At 47.1% G+C, this 21,321-nt stretch overlaps 1 protein-coding gene and 1 pseudogene across 1 annotated transcript; both read right to left on the bottom strand.

Annotated features, from left to right (window-relative positions):
- Positions 1–1,090: 1,090 nt before the first annotated feature.
- On the bottom strand, positions 1,091–8,215 carry LOC125507341 (annotated as a pseudogene).
- On the bottom strand, positions 6,147–7,424 carry LOC125505953 (BTB/POZ and MATH domain-containing protein 1-like). Its single transcript, XM_048670850.1, has one exon. The coding sequence runs from the start codon at positions 7,321–7,323 to the stop codon at positions 6,319–6,321; it is 1,005 nt and encodes a 334-aa protein (XP_048526807.1). The 5' UTR covers positions 7,324–7,424; the 3' UTR covers positions 6,147–6,318.
- Positions 8,216–21,321: the final 13,106 nt, after the last annotated feature.

The following is a 21,321-nucleotide window of genomic DNA, read 5'->3' as shown; positions in this document are numbered from 1 at the left end:
TGATTTCATATTTTAAGAAGGCGATGGCGGAGACAGGCTGTGAAGAAGAGGCCGCGGTGAGGGAGAAGAGCAAGCGAAGGAGGTGGCTATTGATGGGTCATGGGCCGGGCCGAAGTAGCCTGTACGCTGCAACTCCCAGAGTGGCAGTACTAGTTCACTGCCTATCATTAGCTCAAAAAGAAAACCACATACACTGCCTATCACAAAGAGAAAAACTTCCTGATTTGTTTTCAGTTCAGCGTGCCGATTTTGTGAACTATACACTTTTTAATGGTAGAATTAGGGCTCAATCTGTTGGTACGTTCGCAGCGATAACATGAACAGAGCCCCCTCTTTTTTAGAGAATAGGCACTTGCCCGACTTTAGTGAACTGAAGCCCTTAAAAGTTTACAACGCAGTTCCGGAAAACAAAATAAAATGCAAGGTGGCAAGAAATGTAAAAGGTTCTATACAAACCCCTCAGGGTCCTTGGCTCATAAACCGAAACCACAATCCTAAGGATAGAAGCGCCATCTACGCAAGAGACCACCGCCTCAACCACCATGGCTAGAAGCTCCATCTCTAAGCACCTTGGCATTAAGACTAAACTTGTTGCAGAGCTCTTCAATTGCTGCGGCCTCCGGCTGCTTACTCAACAGTTTCCAAAGCTGTAAAAAGATTGTCAATTTGTACAAACCGTCAGGCGGATGTTTGATAAAAATGCCTTCAATAAGGGCTTTGTGACGAATTTGCCAAAAAAAAGCAGCACAAAGCAGCAAACAAAATCCAAGTAATCCGTTTAGGAAGGCCGGAAACTACTCAAGGTATGAAATGCAGAAAAAGAAGATGGCGATCCCTCTTGTTAGCCTGCACGCAACAGTTAATCGAAGCAGCAATGGAACAGAGCAAGTGATGAGGCACACGGACTGAGATGGCAGACAAATAGTCAACCAAGTGCTATCATACACCTTCCGTTGGGTATCCTAAAATATCTTTCATTGGATCATGTTCCAAAGCATTCATGTGGCTAAATAAGCTGAGATTCAGGTCACGGATGTGGTAGCAACATACCACCTAGAAATGGTACCCATAAGTTTGTGAAAGACCCTAGCTAGTGAAGATCTTTGTGGTTCGATGATGACGATAATGGCCTTGCAGCATCAGTTCCTTGAGAGATCCCTAGGCGATCGAATATCCATTGTTGAAAATACTGGAGCTCTTCATAATCCACCAATGAGTGCCCAAGAGTAGGATAAGTCTGATGACATACATGTTCAGGGCAAAGATGCAAGGAAGAACAATATGGTCAGACAAGGTTAAAAATTGAAGCTTCAATCTTGAAGTTCATCTATTTGTGTATCACCTTGAATTTGCAGGCCATGCCAAGCTCTTGGAGAAATGTGCATCCTGCGTGCCCGGCTTCAAACAGTACCACCCTGTCTGCCATCCCATGGAACCATAAAACCGGAGTCTGCGGGTTTCCAAGAATTCAGAGACAACACGTTCGCAAGAAGATTCAGGTATATGTTCAGTTTAGTCATGGTTGCAGTCTGGGCTGTTGTTACCTTTCTGGCTGGCACCCTCTCGGCAAGCGATTTTCTTAGAGGAACCGAACCACTGAAAACAACACACCCACCTAAAGTCTTGGGGTAGAGCGGAACACTTGCTATGGCTAGAGTCCCTGCAAAAGGCAAATGGAAATCAAAAATTTGTCAGTGCTCTCTTGACACCCGATATGATAGATGAATATATCAGTGCCTCACCTCCTTGGCTCAATCTACAAACAAATATGTTCCGGCAGCCACCTCTCTGTCTAACATATCATGAGAAATAAAGTGTGAAGCAAACTTGTTGTCTGCCACATGCATGCTCTCTAGCCTGCATTCTCGGCAAATAACACTTGGTAGTTTTTAGCAGTAACAAAGGCAGACGGCTCCTGCAGAGAAACAAAAAATAGATATTTTTTCTGATAAAGAGTGATTTTTATTGGCTCAAAATGAAGCATCAATACAAACACAATGAGCACACACCCGGCCTCTGCATAACTAGGATGCACACAGCCAACATTAACACACGCACATAAAAACACGCCGTCAAATAGCAAAGTCATACAAGACCAACGCTATATGTAGGCGAGGAAAAAAAAGCACCAAAGCGACCAGTTCCACAACCGGCAAACTACAACAATGACCATATCCACACCAACCATCTCAGGACTACACAGACGACGAGATTCTTCAACAGCAACGCCTTCAAGAAGGGAGCGACGTTCAAAGGCCACCATCGCCGGATCCGACCATCCAAGGCCAGAGTCTAGGTTTTCACCCTGAAAAACCAGTCCGAGCATATCCGAGCAATGCCTTCAACAAGGTAACGATATAATAAAATCGCCATTGCCAAGTGGACCCTATTCGGGTCAAACCTAGGCTTTCACCCCGGATCTTGAGACTGGGTGCTCGACTAGCAGCACCATCGAAGTCATTGATGTGTTGTCGCCACCACTTTCCCACAATCCCAGCAGCTACATGCAGATGTGCCGTTGCTGCACAACCATCTCTCTGCGTCAAGTCATCGTGGTGAATAGTTTGCATCTCACTGAAGTCAACCATCAGACCTGAAGAGATGAAACTCTCGTGAAGACCTTTAGATGGCCACCTCAAACTGCAGCAAGGCCGTCGCCGCTGGTCGGAGTGATCGCCGCCTAATGACAGTATGATCAACTGACACAACATTACGGCCCACCACCACCGCGGCCGCACACCCACGGGACGAGACCCCGGCGCCCAGGACGACTGGCCGCGGCCGTACCACCGCAACAATCACACTCCTAGGCACGACCAGGGGCAGATCCGGAAGCGTGGCGCCAGATCCGCGGAGGTCAGCACCGCGTGCCCAAACGCCACACGAGGTAGGAGCCGGACGGTGCCACAACCATGCCCGAAGCAGCCGGCTTGGCTTGCCATCACCGGCGAGAAGCAGCCGCGTCAAGGGAAGCCAGATCCGCGCGGATCCAAGCCCCACGGCTCAAGATGCAGCTGCTGCCGTGAGATCATCCGCCGGCGTCACCCAGGCACGAAGCCGTCGCTTCTGTGGATCCATAAATAATCGGTACGTGCGCTGGGACCCCCCGCGCCACCTTCGGAGGCGAGGGCCGCCGCCACCCCGGCGAAGTCGGCGGCAGCGGCGGAGACGAGGGCGCCGCGGATTGTAGCAGGCAACGGCGGCGTGGGGATCCCCCGTGTCGCGCAGGACGAGCGACGCGGGGGTCGGGCAGTTTGTTTCAAGTTTGTTTCAAGGACCTCAGATATTGAAGAGGGAATGCAAGCGGCTACAGAAAACTACAACAACATGCAGTTTTTTCCTGGTAAACAAGAAACAAATTCACCATGGTTATAGGAACCTCCGAACCATGAATTGATGACCTCATCACCTAAAGGAACATCGGAAGTAAAATTGATGAAGCAAAAAGATGGGAGAGGATCGATCAAACATTCACATGTGTTTCCCCTTGAGTCTTGAGTCGCGGTGGCGGCGGAGAAGTAGGGGCCGACTTCTCCGCGGTTCTGCTCGGCCCGTCTCGGCTGAGCCATCAGCCACAACACCAGCCCGCCCGACATGTAGAGGCACCATCCAGACAGCGCGGGGTTGACATCCGCTAACAATGGTACTCAGAAGTGTTGTATCATTGTAGAGAAAAACTTGGAATGTCTTCAACAGAAAATATTTGTGTCTTACAAACACCTTCGTACTCAAGTATTAGTTTTAGAGAAGTGAGGTACTAGTGCCTTCACGGTAACTATATTCATCATTGTCAATGCTACAGACATCAACGACAGGAGATGAAACATTGCACATACGTACGAGTTTTCTTTTTCCGCAAAGTGGCACTTCCATTCAGGAAGGCATACCATCGTTTTGCTAAGTGTATTTGTGACGCTGCATTGGAAAGACCTTGAAGAAACAACACATGAAGAAGATTTCGTTGCACAAAAAGCAAGAAATCAAAGGAGTGAAATGCCTTCTTATTCCTTTGTTTTCCTCCAGTATTTCAGAGCTCACAAATATATTGATTGGTGAGTAGAAGAAATGTAACCCTAGCATGATACACCTCCACGAGCATTATCACTCTCGACCTACATGTAATTTTCTTCTCAAAGCAAGTTCATGAAAGCATCCATATATATATAGTATAGGGATGTCATGCTAGAAGTGTTAACTTGCATTTCCTTCATCACAAAAATGTACTTTTGGGGGTCTTTAAGAGTTGTGAATACAAAGGTCCCTCAAGAGATAAAAAAATGATATACATGCATGGCGTCAGTTGTGGTGTAGTGAGAAATGCATGATGCATGAAACACAAGATGTCGCACATGCCCAATCAGGTTTCAATTCCACTTGGCTGGCGGCATGCAATAGGTGGAGAGGGCTCCACAAGCCAATGGAAATGCTTTTGCGCATGTCTACATAGCATGAGAAAACCGCAACGGCACCTTTCGTAGGCGCGAAATTATCAGCCGGTAGGTATAGTGGCAGTTGTGTTGTGTTGGGTGCTTTCTTGCACCAACAGACTGAAGCTCTTCATCCACAAGTGTGTGACCAAGAGTTGGGCAAGTCTGATAGCATACATGTTGAAGGAAAAAAAGCAATGAAGAACAATATAGTTAGCAAAGCTTAAAAATCAAAGCTCCAATGTCGAAATTCATCTGTTTGTGTACCAGTGGTCTAATGTTGACCAAGAGGCACATGCTCAACAGCATCTTGGACTCATTCCTCGTCTCTAACAGTGGTCTAAGAAACAGAGTGGAGACAAAGAGCAAAATAAAAATGATAATATAATGCTGTAATAGCAAAATAGCTATTAGCCTATAAATGCATAGACTTGTGTCCAATGTGCTCTGCTATAATAGCAAAATAATATAATGTTTATCTGTTCTTTGTGCCATTTTAAGTTCTGATGCTCTGCTATTGTAAGTTGTGCACTGATGCCCTTGAATAGTCATGTGGATCCTAATTGGGTCTGTTATGATGCAAAGTGCCAGAAACCTCCTATATGTTTTAAAACTTCAAACTGATGTGAAAATGATGCCATGTTGTTCTTTAGTAACAGTTCAAAAGATACTAACTTATTATTCTTCAAAAACATGTACTTTGTAATAGTCCAATAAATTGACCTGCAAACAGCACTAGCAGTTTCACTATACTAATTATTTACTGTCTGAAACGAAGTGTGAAGCAGGCAGATTGCAGCCTCGGCAGGTAACACTAGCCAGTTTTTACCTTTTAGCAGTAGCGCAGGCTGCTGAGGATCAACAAATATATACTGCTGAAGAGACTGCAAGTGGTTACAGTATTCTTAAATGACTCAAAAGCAAGCAGTTACTAGGGTAACTGAGAGGGAAAATACGGCGCTTATGGGAACCTCCAGGATGCCGAACCTGCAGCGACACCACAAATCAACCGGCCAACAGGATGAGACTACATCACATATATGTTTCCCCCGTAGAATCATGAACAACACTTGGGCGCGAATCGGGTACCAGGTGCACTCTACCGTAGCAGGTGAAAACAAGCATGTATTGAATTTCAATTCAGAGGTAAAAACTGGCATGTTTGGTATTTCAATTCAGAGGTAAAAGCAGGCATGTTTGGAATTCAACAGAAATTCCATAGTATGAAACAGTTCGGTTCCTGTTTCAATCGAAATGCGCATGTAATTTCTGAAATAGAATGTCTTATGGTATCAAATGTAACATGGCACTGAGTAGCAACCAGAAGTATTCTCCAAAGGTCCAATAGTTAACACTCGAATATAAAATCCGAAGGAACAAAACTCCGGCAAATACACCCAAACTCTGATTACTGAAGATCAACAGGAATCACAAAGAACATGCTAGGCATAATGTATCTTGGGCACTGTAACAGATGTTATGTTTACTTTCGATAGTGTATAATTAGCACTATCAATTCAAATAGACTAACATTCCATAGGTGTTTGCCTACAGTACTAATGTTCATGGTTATGGCCTGTGGCTCATTGCTGTTACCCTGGCTAAATTACAAATTTATTTGAGCAACAAAAAGAAGAGCACAAAAAGGAAAGAAGACAATAACAAATATCAGCACATTCACAAGAAGCTGGCATGGATTCATATATAGGTCTAGCCAACATAATTTCTGATAAACTTACTCATCTCCTCCCAAATATATATGAAGACTTCAGGATAAGGCAACATGATCTAAAAGACAGCAGTGCATATCACATACATACATATATAAGCTATAATGACAGCAATACATGCTCTCTGGTCAGGCGATCAGACATTTCCTCTGTTCTAACTTCTAACAGAAGAGCTTGATATACTCAATTGAAGCGTCTCTCAGCTTGCTGCAACGATGCTGATCAGCTAGAGCTAACGTGGCCGCCACACTCTCGGCATCTAGACCCTTGCAGAGGATGGCCTCACACATCAGCTTGAGCCTGTCCATGGCATACCTGTCTGCAGCCACAAGCAGATGCCTGATCATCTCCCTCTTGTCATGGCTGTCAAGGAGGTCATCCATGGCAGGCAATGAATCTGTGTATATGAAGTGAAGCAATGCTCTGAAAACGGCAGGCTGCATGTCCACAATCTGTATGCACTGCTTCTCCTTGTCCCACATTGCCATTGGCCCGTAGAGCTCGGCGTCGAAGACAGGAGACCGCATCGCGAGCACAATCTTGTGTGCGTAGAAGGTCTCCTCACCGACTTTCATCACCACGTCCGCCCCTTTCTTCCCCTCAAGCAGCATTGCGAGATTGTTCAATAGGTCCGACGGCGGCACCTGGATCTCCTCAGGCGTCTTGGTGGTGGCGGTGGCCACGGCCGGTATTTTCTTGAGGAGAACAGTCACATCGCACTGGATCACGATGCAGTCGTCCTGCAGGTACGGGGATGCCTCCAGGAGGTCCCTCTTCATGAACATGTAAGCCCCCCTGACATGGTCGTTCTTGCAGGAGTCGAACGCCGGGAAGGACGACGGCCGGGAGAAGATGAGTGACGACAGACCGGTGGCCCGGTTGGTAAGCCTCAGGTCGTAGAGCGCCCTCACCACGGAGTTCTTGCTCTGGAGCTCGACGTAGACTGAAACATAGTCCTTGTACTCAGCGCTGAATCCGTCGGGGTAGTAGCGGACGCACCAGTGGTAGCCGCCGACGGCGAAGGTGGCAGATCGGATGAAGTTGCCGACGCCGATGCCCTTGTGCAGCCTGTAGCCGGCGACCGTGAAGACGTGTGTGCCGCGTGCCGAATCCGGGATGCACGCCGACGCCGTAGTCGCCGAAGTAGGCCACTGTGGTGCCGCCATTGCCGGTGCTTGTGTGGAGAGGAAATTGGGGCGGCGGCGGCGGCGGGGAAATAGGGTTTTTGGCAGCGACCTCTGCTCTCCTCTGCTCTACAGCAGGACTGAGGATGGGCTGCTACAGCAAAGTAGGCCTTGGCCTGCTCACTCGGAAGCTACTAGAGTTTTTTTCTTTTTCTTTTGAAGCAAATGCAACTGATTGCATCACTCTGGACGAGGCTGACTCGCTCGCCACTAGAACTTGTGCATCAGGGGGTACATTAACTGTATTAAACTCTTCGTACAAATTCATGGTATATCCCATACTTACTATTACATTTCCTGCTAGCAAAACTGAAATTGAACTGATCAAAACTTTGGTTCAGGAACCTTTTCAGCTCCGCTAGTGCCCTGCATACCACTGATCGATCTCGTTCCTTTTGCTCTACACCTTGTTTTAGTAACATGGAGTCAGTTTCGAGGCAAATAGCATTGATTCCTTTGGACGCAGCCAACTAGGCTCCATGAGTAGCAGCCAAATAGCAGGCAAACTCTCTCACTATGGGATCACACGCCCCCACGTCGCCCTCCCGCTAGGGCGGCTCGGGTGGAAACCTAGCCCCCACCAGATCGGTGAGGCGGGTCACCCATGGCACCGGGGCGCTCCCCCCTGATCTGCGTCACGGCAGCACGACGTCTTAGGTGATGGCGCAAGGCGGCGGCGTGGTGCTGGGCGGGGGCGGCGGAGTTGTGCGACTCCGAGGAAGATCTGGTGGCGCCGGCCGTTCGATGGGCTAGCGGGGTCATGGCGGCCTTGGTCGCGGTGCCCGGGGGCTCGGCCTATTGGCGGCGACTGGATCCCGGGGCGGCGGCCCTGGAAGGTGGCGGCGGGTGAAGCTCGGGCTTCCCGCGGCGGCATGGCGTGGTGCTGTCCCTATCCAAGGCGGATCTGCATCGCCGATCTCGTGGTTTTGCCGCGGATTGGTTCAGATCAGAGACGGTGATGAGCGTGCGGGATCCATCTCGGCGGCTCTCGCGGTTTGGCGAGGTGGGGTGGGAGCCCTCCTCCCAGGCTCCAGTGGTGGCGCATTCAGGCAGTGGCCGGTGCACCAGGGCTCCTATGGTGGCACTGCTGTTGCGGTTGGTCGCCGGATCTAGGCGGCTAGATCTGGGGCTTTGAAGGCGGTCGAGACAGTGCACAGGTTGTCGGGTGGATTTCTTCGGACTGGTCCCGGTGAAAACTTGGTCTTCGGTCGTTGGCCGGAGCCGGTGACACTACTAGGAAAATGGCTATAGATAGGATTGATACTAATGGCGCACCAGGGAAGTAGTGCGCCACTACTATATACTAATGGCGCACCTGTTGGTGATGCGCCATTAGTGTGGAAGACACTAATGGCGCACCAGAAACAGGGTGCGTCACTAGTATTATTTTTTTTCCATTTTTCCATACATACTAATGGCGCATCAGGTCGACAATGTGCCATTACTAGTTCTAAGTAGTAATGGCGCACCAAGCAGGCAGTGCGCCATTACTGTAAAAAAAATTATTCTTTTTTTTGCAAAACTACTAATGGCGCATGGTTTCACAGTGCGTCATTACTAGTTTAAACTAGTAATGACGCACTGTTACCCGGTGCGCCACTAGTATATATATTTAATTTTTTTACTTCAAGATTCACGCGTTTCACTCGTTGTTTAAACTAGTAAAGAGCACAACTCATGTTTCACGCGTTGGTTCAAGCAGAAGCTTCTGTCGTACCCTTTACATGAAGATTCTTCTGCGGAAGAACTGTTGGAAATATGCCCTAGAGGCAATAATAAAAGCATTATTATTATATTTCTTTGTTCATGATAATTGTCTTTATTCATGCTATAACTGTATTATCCGGAAATCGTAATACACGTGTGAATACATAGACCATAATATGTCCTTAGTAAGCCTCTAGTTGACTAGCTCGTTGATCAACAGATAGTCATGGTTTCCTGGCTATGGACATTGGATGTCATTGATAACGGGATCACATCATTAGGAGAATGATGTGATGGACAAGACCCAATCCTAAGCATAGCACAAAGATCGTGTAGTTCGTTTGCTAGAGCTTTTCCAATGTCAAGTATCTTTTCCTTTGACCATGAGATCGTGTAACTCCCGGATACCGTAGGAGTGCTTTGGGTGTATCAAACGTCACAACGTAACTGGGTGACTATAAAGGTGCATTACAGGTATCTCCGAAAGTGTCTGTTGGGTTGACACGGATCGAGACTGGGATTTGTCACTCCATATAACGGAGAGGTATCACTGGGCCCACTCGGTAATGCATCATCATTATGAGCTCAAGGTGACCAAGTGGTTGATCACGGGATCATGCATTACGGTACGAGTAAAGTGACTTGCCGGTAACGAGATTGAACAAGGTATTGGGATACCGACGATCGAGTCTCGGGCAAGTAACATACCGATTGACAAAGGGAATTGTATACGGGGTTGATTAATCCTCGACATCGTGGTTCATCCGATGAGATCATCGTGGAGCATGTGGGAGCCATCATGGGTATCCAGATCCCGCTGTTGGTTATTGACCGGAGAACGTCTCGGTCATGTCTGCATGTCTCCGGAACCCGTAGGGTCTACACACTTAAGGTTCGGTGACGCTAGGGTTATGAAGATATGTGTATGCAGTAACCCGAATGTTGTTCGGAGTCCCGGATGAGATCCCGGACGTCACGAGGTGTTCCGGAATGGTCCGGAGGTAAAGAATTATATATAGGAAGTGTTGTTTCGGCCATCGGGACAAGTTTCGGGGTTATCGGTATTGTACCGGGACCACCGGAGGGGTCCCGGGTCCACCGGGTGGGGCCACCTGTCCCGGGGGGCCACATGGGCTGTAGGGGGTGCGCCTTGGCCTAGATGGGCCAAGGGCACCAGCCCTAACTAGGCCCATGCGCCTAGGGTTTCCATTCCACGGAGGAGTCCAAGTGGTGGAAGGCACCCCGAGGTGCCTTGGGGGGGAGGGAAACCCTCCCCTGGCCGCCGCACCTAGGAGATTGGATCTCCTAGGCTGCGCACCACCCCCCCTTGGCCCTCCTATATATAGTGGGGGAGAGGAGGGATTTCATACCTCAGCCTTTGGTGCTTCCTCTCTCCCCGTTACGTCTCTCTCTCGTAGTATAGGCGAAGCCCTGCTACTGTGACGCCCTGCATCCACCACCACGCCGTCGTGCTGCTGGATCTTCATCAACCTCTCTTCCCCCCCTTGCTGGATCAAGAAAGGAGGAGACGTCATCCGTTCCGTACGTGTGTTGAACGCGGAGGCACCGTCCGTTCGGTGCTAAGATCATCGGTGATTTGAATCACGTCGTGTTCGACTACATCATCCCCGTTCTTTGAACGCTTCCGCTCGCGATCTACAAGGTACGTAGATGCATCTAATCACTCGTTGCTAGATGAACTCCTAGATGGATCTTGGTGAAACCGTAGGAAAATTTTGTTTTCTGCAACGTTCCCCAACAGTGGCATCATGAGCTAGGTCTATGCGTAGTTCTCTTGCACGAGTAGAACACAAAGTAGTTGTGGGCGTTGATTTTGTTCAATATTCTTGCCGTTACTAGTCTTATCTTGATTCAGCGGCATCGTGGGATGAAGCGGCCCGGACCGACCTTACACGTATTCTTACGTGAGACAGGTTCCACCGACTGACATGCACTAGTTGCATAAGGTGGCCAGCGGGTGTCTGTCTCTCCTACTTTAGTCGGATCGGATTCGATGAAAAGGGTCCTTATGAAGGGTAAATAGCAATTGGCATATCACGTTGTGGTCTTTGCGTAGGTAAGAAACGTTCTTGCTAGAAACCCATAGCAGCCACGTAAAACACGCAAACAACAATTAGAGGACGTCTAACTTGTTTTTGCAGGGTATGCTATGTGATGTGATATGGCCAAAAGGATGTGATGAATGATATATGTGATGTATGAGATTGATCATGTTCTTGTACAAGGAATCACGACTTACATGTCGATGAGTATGACGATCTACAAGGATGATCATGGAGCCCCAAGATGGAGATCAAAGGAGCTATGTGATATTGGCCATATCATGTCACTATTATTATTTGATTACATGTGATGTTTATCATGTTTTGCATCTTGTTTACTTAAAACGACGGTAGTAAATAAGATGATCCCTTACAACAATTTCAAGAAGTGTTCTCCCCTAACTGTGCACCGTTGCTACAGTTCGTCGCTTCGAAGCACCACGTGTTAATCGGGTGTGATAGATCCTTTCGTTCACATACAACGGGTGTAAGAAGTTTTACACATGAAAAAACACTTAGGGTTAACTTGACGAGCCTAGCATGTGAAGACATGGCCTCGGAACACAGAGACCGAAAGGTCGAACACGAGTCGTATGGAAGATACGATCAACATGGAGATGTTCACCGACGATGACTAGTCCGTCTCATGTGTTAATCGGACACGGCTTAGTCGACTTGGATCGTGTAACACTTAGATGACTAGAGGGATGTCTAATCTGAGTGGGAGTTCATTAATAATTTGATTAGATGAACTTAATTATCATGAACTTAGTCTAAAATCTTTACAATATGTCCTGTAGATCAAATGGCCAACGTTGTATTCAATTTCAACGCGTTCCTAGAGAAAACCAAGTTGAAAGACGATGGCAGCAACTATACGGACTGGGTCCGGAACCTGAGGATCATCCTCATAGCTGCCAAGAAAGATTATGTCCTACAAGTACCGCTAGGTGATCCACCCGTCCCACAGAACCAAGACGCTATGAACGCTTGGCAGACACGTACTGATGACTACTCCCTCATTCAATGCGGCATGCTTTACAGCTTAGAGCCGGGGCTCCAAAAACGTTTTGAGAGACATGGAGCATACGAGATGTTCGAAGAGCTGAAAATGGTTTTTCAAGCTCATGCCCGGATCGAGAGATATGAAGTCTCCGATAAGTTCTTCAGCTGTAAGATGGAGGAAAATAGTTCTGTCAGTGAGCACATACTCACTATGTCTGGGTTACATAACCGCTTGACTCAGCTGGGAGTTAATCTCCCGGATGACGCGGTCATTGACAGAATCCTCCAGTCGCTTCCACCAAGCTACAAGAGCTTTGTGATGAACTTCAATATGCAGGGGATGGTAAAGACCATTCCTGAAGTATTTGCTATGCTGAAATCAGCAGAGGTAGAAGTCAAGAAGGAACATCAAGTGTTGATGATGAATAAAACCACTAAGTTCAAAAAGGGCAAGGGTAAAAAGAACTTCAAGAAGGACGGCAAGGAAGTTGCTGCGCCCGGCAAGCAAGCTGTCGGGAAGAAGTCAAAGAATGGACCCAAGCCTGAGACAGAGTGCTTTTATTGCAAAGGGAAGGGTCACTGGAAGCGGAACTGCCCCAAATACTTAGCGGATAAGAAGGCCGGCAACACCAAAGGTATATTTGATATACATGTAATTGATGTGTACCTTACCAGTACTCGTAGTAACTCCTGGGTATTTGATACCGGTGCCGTTGCTCATATTTGTAACTCACCACAGGAGCTGCGGAATAAACGGAAACTGGAAAGGGACGAGGTGACGATGCGCGTCGGGAATAGTTCCAAGGTCGATGTGATCGCCGTCGGCACGCTACCTCTACATTTACCTACGGGATTAGTTATAAACCTCAATAATTGTTATTTAGTGCCATGTCTGAGCATGAACATTGTATCAGGATCTCGTTTAATACGAGATGGCTACTCATTTAAATCCGAGAATAATGGTTGTTCTATTTATATGAGAGATATGTTTTATGGTCATGCTCCGATAGTCAATGGTTTATTCTTAATGAATCTCGAGCGTATTAATACACATGTTCATAGTGTGAGTACCAAAAGATGTAAAGTTGATAATGATAGTCCCACATACTTGTGGCACTGCCGCCTTGGTCACATAGGTGTCAAACGCATGAAGAAGCTCCATGCAGATGGACTTTTAGAGTCTCTTGATTATGAATCATTTGACACGTGCGAACCATGCCTCATGGGTAAAATGACCAAGACTCCGTTCTCAGGAACAATGGAGCGAGCAACCAACTTGTTGGAAATCATACATACTGATGTGTGCGGTCCAATGAGTGCTGAGGCTCGCGGTGGCTATCGTTATGTTCTCACCCTCACTGATGACTTGAGTAGATATGGGTATGTATACTTAATGAAACACAAATCTGAAACCTTTGAAAAGTTCAAAGAATTTCAGAGTGAGGTTGAGAATCAACGTGACAGAAAAATCAAGTTTCTACGATCAGATCATGGAGGAGAATACTTGAGTCACGAATTTGGCAGACACTTAAGAAAATATGGAATAGTTTCACAACTCACGCCGCCTGGAACACCTCAGCGTAACGGTGTGTCCGAACGTCGTAATCGCACTCTATTAGATATGGTGCGATCTATGATGTCTCTTGCCGATTTACCGCTATCTTTTTGGGGCTATGCTTTAGAGACTGCCGCATTCACTTTAAATAGGGCACCGTCGAAATCCGTTGAGACGACACCGTATGAATTATGGTTTGGGAAGAAACCTAAGCTGTCGTTTCTAAAAGTTTGGGGATGCGATGCTTATGTCAGGAAAATTCAACCTGAAAAGCTCGAACCCAAGTCGGAAAAATGTGTCTTCATAGGATACCCTAAAGAAACCTATGGGTATACCTTCTACCTCAGATCCGAAGGCAAGATCTTTGTTGCCAAGAATGGGTCCTTTCTAGAGAAAGAGTTTCTCTCGAAAGAAGTAAGTGGGAGGAAAGTAGAACTTGATGAAGTATTGCCTCTTGAACCGGTAAATGGCGCAACTCAAGAAAATGTTCCTGAGGTAGCTGCACCGACTAGAGAGGAAGTTATTAATGATGATCAAGATACTTCTGATCAAGCTCCTACTGAAATTCGAAGGTCCACAAGGACACGTTCCGCACCAGAGTGGTACGGCAACCCTGTCTTGGAAATCATGTTGTTAGACAATAGTGAACCTACGAACTATGAAGATGCGATGGCGGGTCCGGATTCCGACAAATGGCTAGAAGCCATGAAATCTGAGATAGGATCCATGTATGAAAACAAAGTATGGACTTTGACTGACTTGCCCGTTGAACGGCGAGCCATAGAAAATAAATGGATCTTCAAGAAGAAGACAGACGCGGATGGTAATGTGACCGTCTATAAAGCTCGGCTTGTCGCTAAGGGTTATCGACAAGTTCAAGGAATTGACTACGATGAGACTTTCTCACCGGTAGCGAAGCTAAAGTCCGTCCGAATCATGTTAGCAATTGCCGCATTCTACGATTATGAGATATGGCAAATGGACGTCAAAGCGGCATTCCTTAATGGTTTCCTTAAGGAAGAGTTGTATATGATGCAGCCGGAAGGTTTTGTCGATCCTAAGAATGCTGACAAGGTGTGCAAGCTCCAACGCTCGATTTATGGGCTGGTGCAAGCATCTCGGAGTTGGAACATTCGCTTTGATGAGATGATCAAAGCGTTTGGGTTTACGCAGACTTATGGAGAAGCCTGCGTTTACAAGAAAGTGAGTGGGAGCTCTGTAGCATTTCTCATACTATATGTAGATGACATACTTTTGATGGGAAATGATATAGAACTCTTGGACAGCATCAAGGCCTACTTGAATAAGATTTTTTCAATGAAGGACCTTGGAGAAGCTGCTTATATATTAGGCATCAAGATCTATAGAGATAGATCAAGACGCCTCATAGGTCTTTCACAAAGCACATACCTTGATAAGATTTTGAAGAAGTTCAAAATGGATCAGTCCAAGAAAGGGTTCTTGCCTGTTTTGCAAGGTATGAAATTGAGCTCAGCTCAATGTCCGACCACAGCAGAAGAGATAGAAGAGATGAGTGTCATCCCCTATGCCTCAGCCATAGGTTCTATTATGTATGCCATGCTGTGTACCAGACCTGATGTAAACCTTGCCGTAAGTTTGGTAGGAAGGTACCAAAGTAATCCCGGCAAGGAACACTGGACAGCGGTCAAGAATATCCTGAAGTACCTGAAAAGGACTAAGGAAATGTTTCTCGTTTATGGAGGTAACGAAGAGCTCGTCGTAAAGGGTTACGTCGACGCTAGCTTCGACACAGATCTGGATGACTCTAAGTCACAAACCGGATACGTGTATATGTTGAATGGTGGAGCAGTGAGCTGGTGCAGCTGCAAACAGAGCATCGTGGCGGGATCCACATGTGAAGCGGAGTACATGGCAGCCTCGGAGGCAGCACATGAAGCTATATGGGTGAAGGAGTTCATCACCGACCTAGGAGTCATACCCAATGCGTCGGGGCCAATCAAACTCTTTTGTGACAACACTGGAGCTATTGCACTTGCCAAGGAGCCCAGGTTTCACAAGAAGACAAGGCACATCAAGCGTCGCTTCAACTCCATTCGTGAAAATGTTCAAGATGGAGACATAGAGATTTGTAAAGTACATACGGACCTGAATATAGCAGATCCGTTGACTAAACCTCTCCCTAGGGCAAAACATGATCAACACCAGAATTCCATGGGTGTTCGATTCATCACAATGTAACTAGATTATTGACTCTAGTGCAAGTGGGAGACTGTTGGAAATATGCCCTAGAGGCAATAATAAAAGCATCATTATTATATTTCTTTGTTCATGATAATTGTCTTTATTCATGCTATAACTGTATTATCCGGAAATCGTAATACACGTGTGAATACATAGACCATAATATGTCCCTAGTAAGCCTCTAGTTGACTAGCTCGTTGATCAACAGATAGTCATGGTTTCCTGGCTATGGACATTGGATGTCATTGATAACAGGATCACATCATTAGGAGAATGATGTGATGGACAAGACCCAATCCTAAGCATAGCACAAAGATCGTGTAGTTCGTTTGCTAGAGCTTTTCCAATGTCAAGTATCTTTTCCTTTGACCATGAGATCGTGTAACTCCCGGATACCGTAGGAGTGCTTTGGGTGTATCAAACGTCACAACGTAACTGGGTGACTATAAAGGTGCATTACAGGTATCTCCGAAAGTGTCTGTTGGGTTGACACGGATCGAGACTGGGATTTGTCACTCCATATAACGGAGAGGTATCACTGGGCCCACTCGGTAATGCATCATCATTATGAGCTCAAGGTGACCAAGTGGTTGATCACGGGATCATGCATTACGGTACGAGTAAAGTGACTTGCCGGTAACGAGATTGAACAAGGTATTGGGATACCGACGATCGAGTCTCGGGCAAGTAACATACCGATTGACAAAGGGAATTGTATACGGGGTTGATTAATCCTCGACATCGTGGTTCATCCAATGAGATCATCGTGGAGCATGTGGGAGCCATCATGGGTATCCAGATCCCGCTGTTGGTTATTGACCGGAGAGTCGTCTCGGTCATGTCTGCTTGTCTCCCGAACCCGTAGGGTCTACACACTTAAGGTTCGGTGACGCTAGGGTTGTGAAGATATGTATATGCAGTAACCCGAATGTTGTTCGGAGTCCCGGATGAGATCCCGGACGTCACGAGGAGTTCCGGAATGGTCCGGAGGTAAAGAATTATATATAGGAAGTGCTGCTTCGGCCATCGGGACAAGTTTCAGGGTTATCGGTATTGTACCGGGACCATCGGAGGGGTCCCGGGGGCCCACCGGGTGGGGCCACCTGTCCCGGGGGGCCACATGGGCTGTAGGGGGTGCGCCTTGGCCTATATGGGCCAAGGGCACCAGCCCTACTAGGCCCATGTGCCTAGGGTTTCCACCACGGAGGAGTCCAAGTGGTGGAAGGCACTCCGAGGTGCCTTGGGGGGGAGGGAAACCCTCCCCTGGCCGCCGCACCTAGGAGATTGGATCTCCTAGGCTGCGCACCACCCCCCCTTGGCCCTCCTATATATAGTGGGGGAGAGGAGGGATTTCATACCTCAGCCTTTGGTGCTTCCTCTCTCCCCGTTACGTCTCTCTCTCGCAGTATAGGCGAAGCCCTGCTACTGTGACGCCCTGCATCCACCACCACGCCGTCGTGCTGCTGGATCTTCATCAACCTCTCTTCCCCCCTTGCTGGATCAAGAAAGGAGGAGACGTCATCCGTTTCGTACGTGTGTTGAACGCGGAGGCACCGTCCGTTCGGTGCTAAGATCATCGGTGATTTGAATCACGTCGTGTTCGACTACATCATCCCCGTTCTTTGAACGCTTCCGCTCGCGATCTACAAGGTACGTAGATGCATCTAATCACTCGTTGCTAGATGAACTCCTAGATGGATCTTGGTGAAACCGTAGGAAAATTTTGTTTTCTGCAACGTTCCCCAACAAGAACAACTCATATTCGCCTTGTCATAGGGCGCCGAACACAACCTGATGACCTATGAGGCGTACGATATCAAATTTGAACTCATGAATATTTTTAAATTTCATGGGCACTTTCCGAATTCATGAATATTTTTTCAAATTTGATGAATATTTTTAAATCTCGATCGCTATCCCCCTTCATCTCGATCTCGATCCCCCCCCGCACCCTCCCCCGCTAGCTCCATCGCCGCCGACGACCCACCGCACCCTCCCCCGCTCCACCGTCGCTGCCGACCCACCGCACCCTCCCCGGCCCGCTCCACCGCCGCCGAACACGTCCCGCACCCTTCCCCGCTAGCTCCACCGCTGCCGACGACCCACCGCACCCTCCCCCGCTAGCTCCACCGCCGCTGAGGACCCACCGCACCCTCCCCCGCTCCACCGTCGCTGCCGACCCACCGCACCCTCCCCGGCCCGCTCCACCGCCGCCGAGCACCCCCATTTGATGATATTTTTTCATATTCATAAAAACATTATTACTGTTTTTATAAAAATATATTAAAAAATAGCAACAAAAAATAATAATAATAAACATACTAATGGCGCACCGCTCGTGTAGTGCGCCATTGCTATCAAAAAACATTCTAATGGCGCACCGCTCTGGGATGCGCCATTGCTATCTAGAAACAACATTCTAATGGTGCACCGCTCGGGGGTGCGCCATTAGTAATCTTCCCCCTAGCCCGACCCCTTCGCGTCCCTCCCTCTCGCCAGATCTAGCCCCCCCCCCCCCCCGCGCTGCCCCGCCCCACGTCGCCGCCGCCCCTACGTGCGCCGCCGCCCCCGCGCCCCCCACCACTGCAGCTCCGCCATAGCCGACGCCTCCGCAACCTCGCCGTCGCCGACAGCCTCCCCACGTCGGCCCCTGCCCTGCGCCGCCTCTACCTCAGTCCGGGCACGGGGTGCAGGACGACGACCCCGCGCCGGCCTCCCCACGACCAACCGAGGCACCCAGGAAGCCTCCCCGACGACCAATCGAGCCATCCCTTCAACGCCACCGCCGCCAACCCCAACCCTGACCCCAACCCCTCCGGCGACCGGCCGCGCCCGCCCAGGTACCTCTCTCCTTCCTCCTTCCTCCCTCTCCTCCTTCCCCATGGAGAAAATGATATAGCTCCTCTACAACATGTATAGATCAATCAGTTCAGTTCTAGTGCTGCTGGAACTTTTGCACCATACAAAAATGTACTACTAGTTGAAAATCTTTACTTGAGAGAGCTTCATAATTAGAAGGTTCCAAAGAATAAAAACTAGTACTAGCACACTAGCACAATAGTACTGCCACCTCCCAGTAAACAGCAGGGTCTCTGATCAGCAATGTAATTAATTAGTCAGGGCCTGAAAGCCTGCAAATGCATGTACACACAAGTAGGGAATGTAAGATGAAGCATGTACTTTACCAACTAATCTAATGGGCTGGCACAAAGTGAAAACCAAAACAATAGTTAATCAAGCAGAGGTAGATTAGATTAGATGGCAAAAAGCACAAATGTCCCTGCCTATCCTTTTTTTCTCAAGTTGAGCTGGTAAGTTTCAGATGTTCAATGATGATGTAGGAAAAAATTGGATGAAGAAAGATGTGTGTGGCTGCCTGAGAGAAGTATTTGCACAAACAAATTATAATTAATGTGTTGATGAAATTTTGGGTTTTCAAATTGGAACCAAAAACTTCAGTTAACACTCATTTTTCAGTTAACTCCTTACAGTTCAGATCATATTTTGATTGTCTATAATAGTGGACTTTTATGGCTTTCTTAGAGGCAATACTAGTGGATTTTAGGCTTTTTTACATGCAATAATAGTGGAATTTTAGGCTTTTTTGGAGGAGTGTGTTTCATGCCGGCCTACAGTGATGAATTAGTCAGAGGATAGTGCCTTAGGATTGTGCCAAAGCTACCCATTGTATCTATTTGCTTGTCCTTCAAATAGGGGCAAGACTGTTACAGAAAAATTACTTGCAAGCATATTGTGATTTACTTGCAAGCATATTGAGAGGCCCTTCGTGTCGTGATGATTTTGCAGGTACCCCGAGAGGCCCTTGAGTTTGCCGGAATGTCGATTAACTTCTGTTCCAGCAAATTCGGGTACTCCATATGTCCTATTTTCAGCAAAGGTCATGCTGAAATTTTCCGTGAATTTTAGCATGACTTTGCTAAAGATCGGACATATGGGGTACTTGCTACTAATGCATGGGCCGGGGTATCTTAGTACTTAATTAAGTAGGATCAACTGCCCCTTTATTCTTGCTGTATTAAACCATAGGTGGCAATAGAGCCAAGTGATTAGTGCCAAGTGATTAGGCCCCTAGGGTGCCTCGGCATCGATAAACCCTAAATGATGAAAACTTACTTGGCGTGCCCGGATGCCTCGTGTGTCGATGAGAACCTAAATGATGTACGCTTAGGCTTTTAGGGTGCCTCGGTGTCGACAAACCCTAAATGATGTAGTTTTGAATTATGAACGTAGGATATGTCGTCATCATCATCGGACGACGAAAGTCTCCCGGCGGAGTGCGACTGGTGCCACGACGATCGAGGTCTGTGCGACATGCCTCACCTGGACGATGATCGGCGCTTCAGCATTAAGCTCGAGGAGACCTTCGAAGTTGAAACGGTACACAACGACGACAAGTGTTATTTTCATAATTAAGCATGACTTCAACTATTTCAACGTGTAATTTTCATCTTTTACAATTCGAGTATAGCTTATCCCATGCCATGCAAGACGCTATGTCTTGGAGAGGATGGATTTTGAAGACCATGAAATTTCTGAAACAAAGAAAATTCACCTAAGGACTCATCACAATGTGGACTTTGAAGTAAATCTATATAATTCTGAGAGCGTAACCCATTTTGGTTGCAAAAATTGGGAAGCATTTTGCAAGATGTATGGTTTTGATGAGGGTATGCTTATCACCATGGATCTTGGTAATCCTGACATCAACCAAGACAATATGGACATTTGGGTCCTTGTTGATACGCCTCCAGTTCTACCACTATGTGAGTTTCTCAAACATAGTTATTAGCTAATTTATATTGTTTATTTCAAAATAGCTTATTTTCATTGACATCTTATTTTTATTGTTCAGAGAATGTGCGGGAGATGGTAGACAAAACCCACTACACCGATGGCTCAGAATTAACAACTTACAAGGAGAAAAATCATTTGGTCGGATTTTGTACTGACATTGAGAATTACAATATCTACAATCAAACTCCTCAACATTATGGTAAATACGTGCCACTAGTGCATGTGTTCAACTACGGTAACTACCATGGAGATACCCTGGTAAGATTTTTACTATTACGACATCCGTGCATCTTTTGCATACTTCTAAAACTAGTACATCATTGCTAACTATGAAGTTATTACTATGTTTTTCAACAGATAATCCCAGAGAATTGTGTGCCTCATATGATGTATCTGAAAGGTAGTGTTAATGTTTTGAACATACAGCCAGGTCGTCCTACGAACCTCAACTGTCCATACGAGATTTCTAAAATAAGTGGAGACATGAAAATCAAAGGATGGAATAAAATGTATGGACAGTCGTAAGGAGCTTCTTGGAAGCAAAAGGAAGCGAAGCGCAAGAATTGGAGACAGGATGTTCTCCATTCTCCATAATGGAGAGTCAGGGTCTAT

The sequence above is a fragment of the Triticum urartu genome, chromosome 5 (genome assembly GCF_003073215.2).
Source record: "Triticum urartu cultivar G1812 chromosome 5, Tu2.1, whole genome shotgun sequence".
Classification (NCBI taxonomy): Eukaryota; Viridiplantae; Streptophyta; class Magnoliopsida; order Poales; family Poaceae; genus Triticum; species Triticum urartu.
This window is presented reverse-complemented; position numbering and strand designations above follow the sequence as displayed.

What these genes read in the sequence shown, in the direction of transcription:
- LOC125505953 (XM_048670850.1), bottom strand. Translation starts at nt 7,323, where the DNA reads ATGGCGGCACCACAGTGGCCTACTTCGGCGACTACGGCGTCGGCGTGC.